Source organism: Populus euphratica, unplaced genomic scaffold (assembly GCF_000495115.2).
Source record: "Populus euphratica unplaced genomic scaffold, PopEup_1.0 scaffold657.1, whole genome shotgun sequence".
Lineage (NCBI taxonomy): Eukaryota > Viridiplantae > Streptophyta > Magnoliopsida > Malpighiales > Salicaceae > Populus > Populus euphratica.
Genome location: NW_011500527.1, coordinates 18,815 through 31,774, shown reverse-complemented (window position 1 = coordinate 31,774; position 12,960 = coordinate 18,815). Strand labels below are relative to the sequence as shown.

Genomic DNA, 12,960 nt, shown 5'->3' with positions numbered 1-12,960 from the left:
AATAAATATAAACTTATTTAAAATAAATGACAAGCATATATATATCTTGCTGATAGTGCAATTTAGCACACCACAATATATGTATATATATTAAAAAAATAACTTAAAAAACCGAAGTTAAGTCTGGTTAATTTTCAAAACTCGTGACTTAGGTCATGAGACTAGATTGTCCTATAGAAAGTAACTCATAAAAATCATGAAACAAAATTCTTAATCATATAAAATTAAAAAATAAAACATGAAAAGTAATAAAAAAAACAAGGACTAAATATGGTATACAAGTTAAATGAATTAAAACAACAAGGGATAAATTTGAAAATAAAATAAATTAAGAAAAAGTTTTTTTTTTTTTAAAAAAAAATTCAAATAAAAGGGCGCAGGCATTTTTAATGATATTTTTAGTATTAAAAAAAATTTGTAATTGTAAATAAAATCTGTGAATTATATGCAATAATAAATAATAATAAATTTGTTCATTATAATAAAAGAATGAACATAAAATTAAGATAAAAATATTATTTCTTATAAAAATAAAGTTCAATATTTGTTTTGGTTTGAAATTGAGTTATTTAAGTTTTAATTGATTTGAATTAATAAAATTAAATTTTATTTTGTCAAATCAAATTTTAACTCTCAATATTAAAACTTATTTTTAATATCAAAAGAGCCTTTCTTATAAATAAAGTTAACTGAAACAAAACATCAAATTCAATTTGAAATCAATTTAATTTGAAATGATTAAATTAAAAATATAAAAGTCAAGTGAAAAAAATAATTAAAAAAGAAATATTATAGATAACTATTGTAACCTACATTGGATCATATTTTTATTGTGTGTTGTATTTTTATTATTTATTTAATATTTTTTTGATTTCACATTGCCTTGCATGCTCATGATTTCAAACACCATTTCATCATTTTATTGAGTGTTAATTTTATAAAATTGAGCTATAAACCATAAAATAAGAAGCAAAATGACTCAATTAAAAAAAAATGAATAAAAAAATTAATCCAATAAAAAAATATGAAAGGAAGTGAATGAAAAATAGAGTTTGAGGTGGTTTTCATGATCCAAACACTATTTTATGGTTTACAAAGTATTAATTTTGTGAAACTAAACTATAATTTCTAAATATAAAGAAAAGAGATCAATAAACAAAAGTTAGTAAAAAAAATATGAATGAAAAAAAAAATTAAGGAGTTTCACTTTTAATTGTTTCCACGTAAATCTTTCAATGTTTTTGTTAATAATTAATAATTCATATGTTAATTCGCTTTGTTGGCATACAAAATGATGGAACAATGTTACTTTTCTTTCCTGTCTGCTATATGATGAAGGGTGTGTGTACACTAAACTAGGGCTAAATTTTTTTATGAATATTATAAATATTCATAAATAATTTTTTTATTTTTTGACCATTCTTAAAAAAAGAGATAAGGTTGCAGTTATTAGAACTAGATAAAGCTTCTAAATTGCATAAATGAGAGATAATATATAAACTATCATAATTTCCATATAAAAACAAAATAAAAATCATAGTTAAACATTTTATCAAACACTTATGATGCAATATGATACAAAAACAGACTAGTAAAAAAAATTTATAAAGTACTTTTAGATTTATAATTTGACTAAAAAAATAAAAGTTTCCTATAAATTCCTAAAATTTTCATTTTTTTCCTTCTTCTCATCATTTCTTGGTTTCCAAATAAAAAAGATTGGAATTATAAAATGCATTTTCACTTTATCAAATCAAACTTTAAAAGGAATAATAATAATTTATGTGAAAATAAAAAATATAGAGAAGGAAAATAAATTTAGAGAATGAGAAGCAGTTATGAGTGTGAAGGCAAGAGAAGAAAAAATAAAAAAAAAGAAAAATATTATTTATATCAAAAACTCTAATTATTTACATTGAGTTATATGGGATGTGTTGGGTTGATCAAGTTTTAAAAATCTCAACCTATACCTAATTCATGATATCTATTTATTAATTTATTTAATCAATTATCATCCATAATATTTATATTATCCAACTTTCATTCATAGGTTGAGTCCGGTCAAATAATACAAATATTATATATGAGCCACCTTTTTTAAATACCCCTAATTATATGCTACAAATAATGAGTATATTACTTTGTATTGGTTAAGTGGAGTTTTGGGAGTGTAGTAAATATTATGTGATCAAATTTTTTATAAATATGTTAAAATGATATATATTTTTTTATTTTTTAAAAATTTATTTTTGACATTAATATATCAAAACAATTTAAAAATACTATTTTTTTTTAAAATCAAATTTTGAACAAACCACAATGCTAAACATGTTTTTAATTGGCAACCGGGTATGATTCCTGCCTTGTAAAGGAATGTTGAATTTCAAACTAGTTGTTGAACTTTTATTTTTTTTAATTACGATAATTTGTTTTTGACTGGTTCAAGAAAAGTGGATTCAGTTTCGATGGCACAAACTAGCCTAAGAATAATTTCTGAGAATAAAAAAAAAAAATAATAATAATAAGAAGAAGAACCTATGAAGCATATATTTCCACTATCGCCAATAAATCCTTAATATATTAGGTATACGTATGGTTTTGGGTGACAAGAATTTTCTTGCTTATATATGGAAAAGAGGAATAATAATCCCTCTGCTACCCTGGAAATATGGATAGGGTCATATTGCTTCTCGCTTCTCATGTTAGAATTCACCTAGCTTCCATCAAATCTCTTCTGTCTTATCCTAGAGCTGATCTGCACAAAATAACTGGTATGGACAAACAGATTGCAGTCAGTGGGGGCATTTTGCCCCATCCAGTGTCTTGACTAGCTCCAGAGTTGGCTTTTTTTTGGTTATTTTCTTACCAGTTTTTATTTTTATTCCAATGTTTGTAGCAGAGTTGGCTCCTCTGCCTAGATTTGCAATATGATGGTTTACGTGGCTGATAGATATAAAGCAGCAAGCAGTCACGATATTCTTCGGGCGAACTGACGAGAGAAGAGCTGTATATGTGCTCCCGAGGTTAACCGGCCCTTGTATGTAGGCTACACAGATTGTAATGCAGGAAAGATTTTGACGTACGAACCCACCAAAAACAAACACAAGATCTTGCGGTGCGGCCAAGCAAAGCAAGGACAGATTCTGTCGCTTTTATTATCTCTGTTTATGTGTGTGTGTGTGTGTGTGTGTGTTTGGGAGGGACCATTATAAATATAAATCACACGAAATCTTCATTATTCACCTTTAAACCTCACAGGTCCAATACTCCAGGGAAGAAAATTAGCAGCATGAATAATTTTAAGTGCAGAAAACCACATCCAGCATTGAAAATGAAACATGACAAACTGTTTGATGTCTTCTTAATATGTACCACACCTTTAGTTTGCAAATATCCGGATACATGTCTTGTAAGGCAATTCAAAAGGATCATGAAAATTACCTCAGGTTCTAAGAATAAAAATACAATTGGAAGCCATCTTTATGGGCAGACACTGAATAACAATTTTTGGTATTTGGTCACCTGTGCGGGTTCTCAGGCCCACCAATATCTTAAATAAAACACTAGTCAGGGTAGCCCTATACATCAAGAACTTGACAACTGACAAGTTCTGCAGACCCAAAATCTTTACTGTCTATGACCTTCCAAAAAACCGTATCTGATGAGTCAGGATGCTCATGCAATGACTTGGCAGAAACAGAAGTTGAGCTCAATGGGGAACCCAAATTATCTTGCACATCAGCCTGCATAACTGCAATGTTACGATTGGCATCTTTTGTGAGGACATGAATCTTTCCATGAAAACCCGTGAGCAAATATGGAGATTCGGATTCTGTATAATCCGCAACAGGGACTTTTCCAATGGCAACTTTCCATGTATCTTCTTTCTGATCATATACCTTGATCTTACCACTGTTTGGAGAAGTAGACGGATCAAATGCATATAATTCACCATCTACCACTATGCTCAATTTTGTACCTGCCTGCCGTGCAGGCCAGCCGTCTCCCATGCCAGTTGGCATTTCAGCCCATGAATTTGTTTCAGGATCGTATATTTCACCACCGACATCAACAATGAAGGGCCACGAGTATAAACTTTGAGGGACAAATAATCTTCCCATGTAAGAAGTCATCCCAGTGGCTATAGGCTTTAGCAGGTCAGACAAATAGGCAGTGGGCACCAATTGAGCTCTTGAGAATGGCATGCTTGGAACATCAGACCATGTACCCGTGCAAGGGTCAAATACTTCAGCGGATTGAAGAGGAGTCAATCCCCCTCGGCCCTGACTAACCCCACCAACAACATATAGCTTGTTATTTAAAATGCTTGTCTTACAGTAAGCCCTACCTGTAGACATGGAAGTCGTTTTGCTCCATTTGTTTGAGATTGGATCGAACCGCCAGACGCATCTCATGGTGGTAGCTCTAGAGAACCCACCAAGTACATAGAGGCATCCATCAATAGCACCGACAGAACAACCACCGAAAGGCATTTGATCCAGCGTGTCCTTTTGCCCCAGCCAACTCCTTACGACTTCAGCAATTTTAATGCCTGACCCAACAACGTTCCACAACCAAAGCCCAGAAAATCCACTTTTAGATTCGTCGGCACAAACAACATTCGGCATTGGAGGCAACCTCTGCCAATTTCTTGACAAAGGGTCCAACGCATGCCATGATAGTTTATCTGCTTCATCCTTAATCAATACATATAGCCATTCTTCTGTTAATCCAAGTTCTTTTCTAACTTTAAACAGCTCAGCACTCTCAAACGTGGCCTTCCACTTCCTTGAAACCAATCGCAGGTTGAAGTAGCAATATCTGGGGAGTCTAGCAAGTATCTGGATGGATAACTCATCAGGAAGAAACGGAATCAATCTTGGGCTTTCCTCATCATAAAAAACAGAGGATGTCTTTTGCCTCTTGCAGCTTCCATTATTTAACATCTCATTATACTCGCCTGTCCTGCATTTGGGACCGACCAAACTCAAAACACCTCCCATCTAGAAACCCTCAGCTTAGCAGCACCAATTATGAACTTGGAAAATACTGCAAAAAAGGGGGCATATTTTTACTTCAACTAATCAGAAGCTAGATCGACAAGATATGGACAACAGTGAAAAAACAGCATTTATACGAGGAGAATAGTCTTGAAACACTTCAACAATTCACTAGAAGATTAATCATTAAATCTTCATAAATCAAAGAAACAGCAGGGAGAATTCAAGTCAAAACGCTCACCTCAAACACAATAAGCAAGCAGCATCAATAGATTTCACTGCCCTTCTACAGAAACATAAATTTGCCGATAACTTTTTTTTTTTAATTTAAAAAAGCAGAAACAAGTCAATCATTGTCTACTGATCCCAAATTCCCCCAAAACTGCAAACCCAATTAAAAAATAAAAATAAATAGTAAAACCCTGATCAAGAGTTTCATAAGAATCAAGCCAAAGTCATAAACTTTAACAAAATTGGGGAGATTCCCAGAGTTTGCTTTGAGATGGATCTTACGAGTAAAAATAAAGACAGGCTTGATCAAGAATTACCTTTGCTGCAAGTTGAGAAGCAAGCCAAGAAAACGAAGAAGGATAAGACAAATAAAGGAATACCACATGAATGCGTGTGTAAATATACTTGGATAAAGATGTTTTACATTTTTAGGTAATAATATGTATATGCGTAGCAGAATCAACCTCTTCAAGCTGTCTGTTCTGATTTTACATGTTGCTGTTTATGTTTCCATTTCTGAAATATTATTGGATATTGAAGCGTAGAAAAGTCTGCCACGACCGCAGCAAGGAAGGAATCTTTGCTTGACTTCTTTGAAGCAATTTATTCACGATTTCTTTTTCTTTTTTAATTTGATATAAATATATGTGCGCGCTTTTTTAGGGAATATTTCTAATAATATTTTTAAATGGATTATTTTTTAAAATATTTTTTATTTTAAAATAATATATTTTTTATTTATAAAAAATTATTTTTGATATTAATATATTAAAAAATTTAGAAATATTAAAAAATATTAATTTAAAATAAAAAAAATTAATTATTTTTTAAATATAAAAACAAACGGTTATGTACTTTCAAACAATTTTTTATACCAATTTCACCATTTAAGTTTCATCAATTCTCAATTTAGTCTTTTTATCCATGTTTGGGGTTATGGATTCTATTGAGAATTTATGTTTGGGGTTATGGATTCTATTGAAAATTTACTATATTTTGTGATAAACAACTTGATTTATTACGGAACTTATATGTTTTTCGTTAAGATAATCTGAATAGAAGTACCAAATTAAAAAAAATAATTAAATTGATTAGAGTTGTAATTGGTATAAAAAACTTCTTTGACATGCATATTTTGGAATTGCTTCGTTCGATTGAAGTTGTGGTCGTTGCTTGTTTGAAAATTTAGGAACAAGGCAGCCAAGTCTAGAGCAAGAGTGGGCCGAGACTACCCTATTATCTGTTTATGTCTGCTATCAGCTCGGCCTTCTATTCTCCTGAATTCGAAACCTGGTCACTTGCGTAAATTTTCCCTAGTTTCGTACAGGATCTATTCAAGATTGACAGAAGAAAGCCTCAAGCCTAGCCTACGGATTCCTGTAGAGTGATAAACAAGACGCACACAAGAAATTAACAGCGGAAGGAAATGACATGCATTATCAAGATTAAAGGAAGAGTTACAGCAATGTGACTACTTATACAAATGCATGCATAGCGAATTCTGGGCTGTCCCAGATCAACCGAAAGGCAGCTCCAGCACGAGCTAGCTATTGTTTCCTTTTCTGACAAGAACATGAATTGTTTTTATCGAATCCTGTTGTAGGAAACTGTAATGGAAATAAATGTTCGTTGCCCTACCTGAAGGGGGCAGCAGACACCTGATCTTTTGCTGACACATAAGTGTTGTTGTCTTGGTCTTTTTTGATTATTTTGACTGCGGGAAAACAAGATTTACCATTGAACAGATCTCCTTGTCTTGATATCGAATGTTTTCTTCACCTTTTTTGTTAGCTAGTCATATTCTTAAGCCTATTCACGTACTGAATTTTACTTCTCATATCATGAAGATATCTTGTTGCCTTTAAGGAGTCCAATGGTCGAAATTTTGTATTTTTCAATTTGTTCCATCAGATAAGATTTACAGTGAGAAAAGACTGTGTTTTCCTATGGAAAAGTTATCGCTTTTCTCTAAAGAGAAAACATACAGAACAAGTTGAGCGAGTAAATTCGGAATAATATTATCATACATATCTTTAATGATTTTTGGAAAACTAATTTTCAAGACATTCTAATAAAAAAAATAAAATAAAAATCTCAAGTATTACATCAATTAAAGCATCTAGAGAGAGAGAGAGAGAGAATGTAAATAGAGAAGAAGGGCATCTTACATTGCTAGTGTACGAGATGCATGAGCCCCATTTCCTCCTTGCCCGGGTGATCATGAATATTATTCACACATTCGCCAGCATTTCGATGGGCATTAGCATTGCAAGGTAGATTAATGCCCGATATCATCCTACCCGCATAAGTAGAACACTTGCGTAGATCTCCAGACTTCTTACTCCCATTCTTCAAACTTGATTTAGGCAAAGAAGCAGATGCTGTCACTGATTTCTCATGTGTTACCTCATCATCCACCGCGACTGTGTCTTCCAAATTACCAACATCATCATCACTTGAAAGTTCAATGTCTTGATATGCTTCTCTTCCTTCTTCTTCTTCATCGAATTGCTGATCTGAGTTTTTCCCAAGAAAATCAACATCTTGAAGCTCTTTATCCTTTTCATTTTTAGAAACAAAATGGGAACATATTGTCTTATCGTCCAAGGGTACAATATTCAAAACGAGACGACCATTTTCTCTCTGTGCTTCAAAATACTCACGATTCTTCACTCTCTCTTCTACAAGGACCAGCCTTCCATCGATGTAGTGCCTAGTTAAAATCCAAGGCATTTGACCAGGCAAATTCCCCGTTCTTGCAAGTAAGGGTATAGGTGGAGGATATTTCTTTCTCGTCGCATAACGCTGTTTTCTCTTGTCTTGGTGATGATAAGATTCTAGCTTCTCCATTTGTGCAGCTTCTTCTACAATATTGGCGTTCATGTAAACACCACTCTCAGTCCCAATCAAATCATCCAATGCAGAAGAACAAGAGGAGTATGATGAGGAACTAGTGAGCAATCGAACTAGAGGTGGAGAAGTAGACCACGATGGTGGTGAAGGTGCAGATATCATATAGGAATGAAGAGTGTAGCATTTATGAGTTAGGTTTTGATCAGGTCCTCGTGAGTGAAGTAACAGGGTTTTCAGACCAGAATAGGCTGGCCATTCACTTGGGAATCGCATAGGAGATGGTGACGCTGATTTCCATATCATGATTCCAAAAAGAGTTGAAACAACAGATTTAGCCTTGCAAAATAAGCTGCCTTCACTGAGATTTTCCATATGACAAACAGCTAGCTAACCAAAGGGCTAATTAATCTCGTTAAATCTTCTTAATTACCTGCAACTGGAAGACAAGGAAAAAAGAAAAAGAAAGAAGGTTATGTATAACCAAAATAAATATACACACACATACAGACACACACACACAAAAGCATACGAGTACTCTGGAAATTAAGAGCGGCTACAAAACAAATTAGTCGGCCAAGGATGAACCTTTGTGCCTCCTCTTCAAAACAGTACTCGCTAGCTGTATTCCTTTGCTAATATATAATAATAATAAATAGAACAAACAGTGAATTAATATATTTCTTGGGCCTTGAAAAGAAAACCACCATTTATTATCGTCGAAGGTCATTGTTTTTATCGAATCCTGTTGTAGGAAAATGTAATGCAAATACATGTTTGTTGCCCTAGCTACCTGGAGTTAGAACTTGAAGGGGGCGGAAGACACCTGCTCTTTTGCTGACACATCACTTCTGTTGTCTTTGTCTTTTTTTGATTATTTTGACTGCGGGAGCACAAGATTCACCATTGAACAGATCTCCTTATCTTGATGTCAAACGTATTCTTCACCTTTTTTGTTAGCTAGTCATATTCTTAAGCCTATTCACGTACTGAATTTTACTTCTCATATCATGAAGATATCTTGTTGCCTTTAAGGAGTCCAATGGTTGAAATTTTGTATTTTTCGATTTATTCTATCAGATAAGATTTACAGATGAGAAAAGACTGTGTTTTCCTATGGAAAAGTTATCGCTTTTCTCTAAAGAGAAAACATACAGAACAAGTTGAGCGAGTAAATTCGGAATAATATTATCATACATAACTTTAATGATTTTCGCCAAACTAGTTTTCAAGACATTCTAATAATAAAAAATAAAAATAAAAATCTCAAGTATTACATCAATTAAAGCATCTAGAGAGAGAGAACATGTAAATAGAGAAGAAGGGCGTCATCTTACATTACCTTCTTGCCAGGCAATTAGTCCATGTATTTGATTCGTAACTTGGAAAATAGAGGGGGGGAAAGGAGGGAGAGAGAGAGGGAGGGAGGGAGGGAGAGAGATCATGTGGATGGAAAGGCACTAAAACCCTCTCATTTCGAAAAGAAAACCTGCTCTCGTGTACAATCATTTAGAGCATGGTGTCCCTATTATAGAAAACTTTAGGGTTAAATATTGTAGTTTGTTTAGGAATTATGGTAATAATTATGATTTAAAGTGTTTTTTTAAAAAATATATTAAAATATTTTTTAAAAAATTATTTTTAACAATAACCTATCAAAGCAAATATATACACATAAAAAATTAATTTTAAATAAAAAAATATAATTTTACTGCAATTCCACACACTTCACTGCCTGTAAACATTACTGCTATTTAAAAAATAAAAAATAAAAGAGAGTTTTTGTACGCTATCCTCTAAGTGAAAACGGATGGCTTATTGATTGAACTTTGGATTATCTGCAACCGATGTATTTCCAGGTTCGGCAGTTGATGCTCGTCTTCTGGCAAATCAAGATTTATGAAGCCATTTCCTGGTGCTGAATGATTGAAGCGTTTCTTGAAAGTGCATTGAGATGCTTACAAATATCACTCGGGGAAATATCCATCAACAGGTTTTGTCTGGTTTTGATCTCTCTGGCATCCATGTTTGATGCCAAGTCCGTTCCTCTCTCTTCTTCCACTGACAACCTTTGAAGACACGTACAACCCTTTCTATTTGTAGTCCCATACATAGCTCTACATGTAAATTCTACACCCTTCTCGAATCTGGGGCAGGACCATGTTTGTTTTGGCTCGAGGGGGCCATGGCACCCTTCAACTATAATGAAGTTTTTTTTTTTTTTCTTTACATAATTGAATTAAGTATTCATTTGCTATTATGGTTAACACTGTGAACCATAATTTATAGATGTTTGGTTAAAGAAGTTAATGTCTGATTTAGAAATGGATCCCACTGAAAAATGAGTTCATGCCACATGTTTTGCTAAAGCTAAAAATTGCTGTTTTTCATTATTTTTGCTAGCATTCTGCACTGCTTATCTTCTTAAAGCTAAAAATATTATCTGTATAGAGTTTAATTTAGAGAGCGTGTGGAAGTGGTTGGGAGTAGAGGGGAGAAATTAGATGGTCCTGCAATTAAAATATGCCATGTGGCAAAATGATCATACGAGATCTCAATTTTTTTTCAGAGGCATTTTGCACGACTTTCTCTACAATTCATTTTTGTAATGTGAACAATGAGTGCAGAGTGTAATAACTAGTGTAATGTCAAAGTGAACAGTAAAAAATTCTATTCTATTTTATTTTTATTGTATTTTATTCAAAAAATTAGTATTTAATATTATTTATTAGCACTATATAAAATAAAAAAAATCACATAATGGTGTAGCATTTACAGAATTTAATTTTAATCTTAATTTTATTCATGATGATATTTTATCTGATTTTGTTGTACGCTCAAAAAACCATAAAAATTATAATGATGGAATTATAGATAGTTTAATGGAATAATAAAAAATATTTTATATAAAATATTATTTTTATTTTATGATGTAATAGCAATAGTTAAATTTACAATATTTAAATTTAAAAATCAACAATATTAATATATATCTTTTTTTGTTATTTTATAACCTCAATTTAGAAAGCATTCTTAACTAAATACATTAGATTATTTTTTATTCAATCTCAATTTCATCCATAGTTTTAATCAGATATATATACCAAACCAACCTCAACCAAAAATATATTTTATAAAATAATTTTTTTCAAACTATAACTACAAAAACTACTATAATACCAAACACACTCTAAGGCTTGTCGTTCTTGAACCTACAAATCATATATTATTTCTAGGGTCTCCATCCTTCTTCATTTTGTTTTCAATTTTACCATTTGAACTATTAGCTTATTTCAAAGTATTCTAGTTTCAATACTTAAACATATAATTTTTATTTTATTAATAAAATAGTATATAAATTAATTAATGAACAGGCATTTGATAAAAACAAAATACCATACATTTAATTTTAGAAGCATAAATATTTAAAAGGATTTCAAACTTTCAAAGTGATGAAGTCATGCAACAACTTCATTAAAAATATATTTTTCCTGATTGATGAGTTTTGGGTCTGTGTTGATCTTATAAAACAAGTTTCTCGTTAAAGAAGATATACTTTAATACTTAAGTAAATATTAGAGTTTGTTTGATCAAGTGACAAGCATGTAAAAAATCAAAATAATGAAATATATCTTTTTTGTAGTGTAGCAAAGATATACTAAGTGTAGAGTTATTCATATCAAATCCTCATGTTCTCTTTCAAAACCTATATTTATAAAACATTTAGAGAATATTTAGTATAGCTCACTATGAAATGTGATAATTGTTTTTTGTGGTAACTTTCACTACGCACCTATATTTTAAGTTATAGCTAGTACATGTATAAAATAAAATAGAAAAATATAAAAAGAAGAAGAGAATAAGAGAAAAGAGTAGTTTGATTGGTTGGGTCATGACCTAACCGAGCTAAAATAGCTTGGTTGGATTGTGGCCTAACTGAGCTTGAGTTGAAGCTCAATTAGGATGCCTAATTGAGATTCTCATATATAATTTTTTTATTATTATTTTCCCTCCAAGTCTTGTAAGTATACATGTTTGGAAGACTTTAACTAGATAAAGAGGTCATAAAATGCTTATAATGTAAAATTTTTCCTTTGCCATGTTTGAACAAAAATGTTGCATTCTTAAAGATATTTGTCATTTTTTTTGTGAATTCATGAGATATTTTTATCAATATTTTATGGATAAGGATCCATGATCTTTTAAAGATGAATGATCACGGACTTGGAGATAGTGGTTATGGGGACCTTAAAACATCTTAGTCGCTACTAAGACTCGGAGACAATTGGTCACTAGACTTCAGGAAAACTAGTGGCAGAAACCTAACTATGTAATGAAAATTAATGGAGACTTTTCCATGAAAATCTCATGGAAACTCTTCGTGATTACAGACATAAAAGCACACTATGTATATGTGTGCCAACACAACCTACATGGGTCCAGGTTAAATGTCTGGGCCCGCCCAGTCTATATAATAATAATAAAAATAAACAAAAAAAATCAAAGGCACTTTAAAGAAATTTCATGATTTTCTCGCATTTTTTCTGCCAATTTTGTTCAATATCAAGCTTCTATTATAAAATATAAACTGGTACAAAATACTTGATTATCTTTGAAATTTATGAAAAAAAAATTCTTATTTCAAAAACATATAAAAAAAATATTTTGTTTTTATGCATACGACAGAATCCTAAATTTTTTCTAAGCATACTTTTATAAGAAACAAAAATTACATCTTTATAATGCTTTAAAATGCAAAATGGATATCGTAATCAGTTTATTATTATCCATTAGGGTTTGACCAAATTATCAAAAACTAAAAATTAAAGTGTTAGGATTTAGCTGTGGACTTTAACATTTTAGGGTATAAAATTACATT

General features: G+C 31.6%; 2 protein-coding genes across 3 annotated transcripts; both read right to left on the bottom strand.

Annotated features, from left to right (window-relative positions):
- Positions 1-3,325: 3,325 nt before the first annotated feature.
- Positions 3,326-5,770, bottom strand: LOC105115215 (F-box/kelch-repeat protein At1g22040-like). Of its 2 annotated transcripts, XM_011012051.1 has the most exons (3): positions 5,549-5,770; positions 5,242-5,382; positions 3,326-5,049 (listed from the first exon to the last, which is right to left on the bottom strand). In XM_011012051.1, the coding sequence occupies exon 3, from the start codon at positions 5,001-5,003 to the stop codon at positions 3,579-3,581; it is 1,425 nt and encodes a 474-aa protein (XP_011010353.1). In that variant the 5' UTR covers positions 5,004-5,049; positions 5,242-5,382; positions 5,549-5,770; the 3' UTR covers positions 3,326-3,578. The 2 variants fall into 2 exon arrangements, with proteins under 2 accessions (XP_011010353.1, XP_011010352.1); XM_011012050.1 differs by lacking the exon at positions 5,242-5,382 and having other exon boundaries at positions 5,549-5,769.
- A 1,633-nt stretch (positions 5,771-7,403) lies between these two features.
- On the bottom strand, positions 7,404-8,456 carry LOC105115219 (uncharacterized). Its single transcript, XM_011012061.1, has one exon. It carries the CDS (start codon positions 8,454-8,456, stop codon positions 7,404-7,406), a length of 1,053 nt encoding a protein of 350 aa, XP_011010363.1.
- Positions 8,457-12,960: the final 4,504 nt, after the last annotated feature.

Coding starts and splice junctions, on each gene's coding strand:
- LOC105115215 (XM_011012051.1), bottom strand. CDS start 5,003: ATGGGAGGTGTTTTGAGTTTGGTCGGTCCCAAATGCAGGACAGGCGAG.
- LOC105115219 (XM_011012061.1), bottom strand. CDS start 8,456: ATGGAAAATCTCAGTGAAGGCAGCTTATTTTGCAAGGCTAAATCTGTT.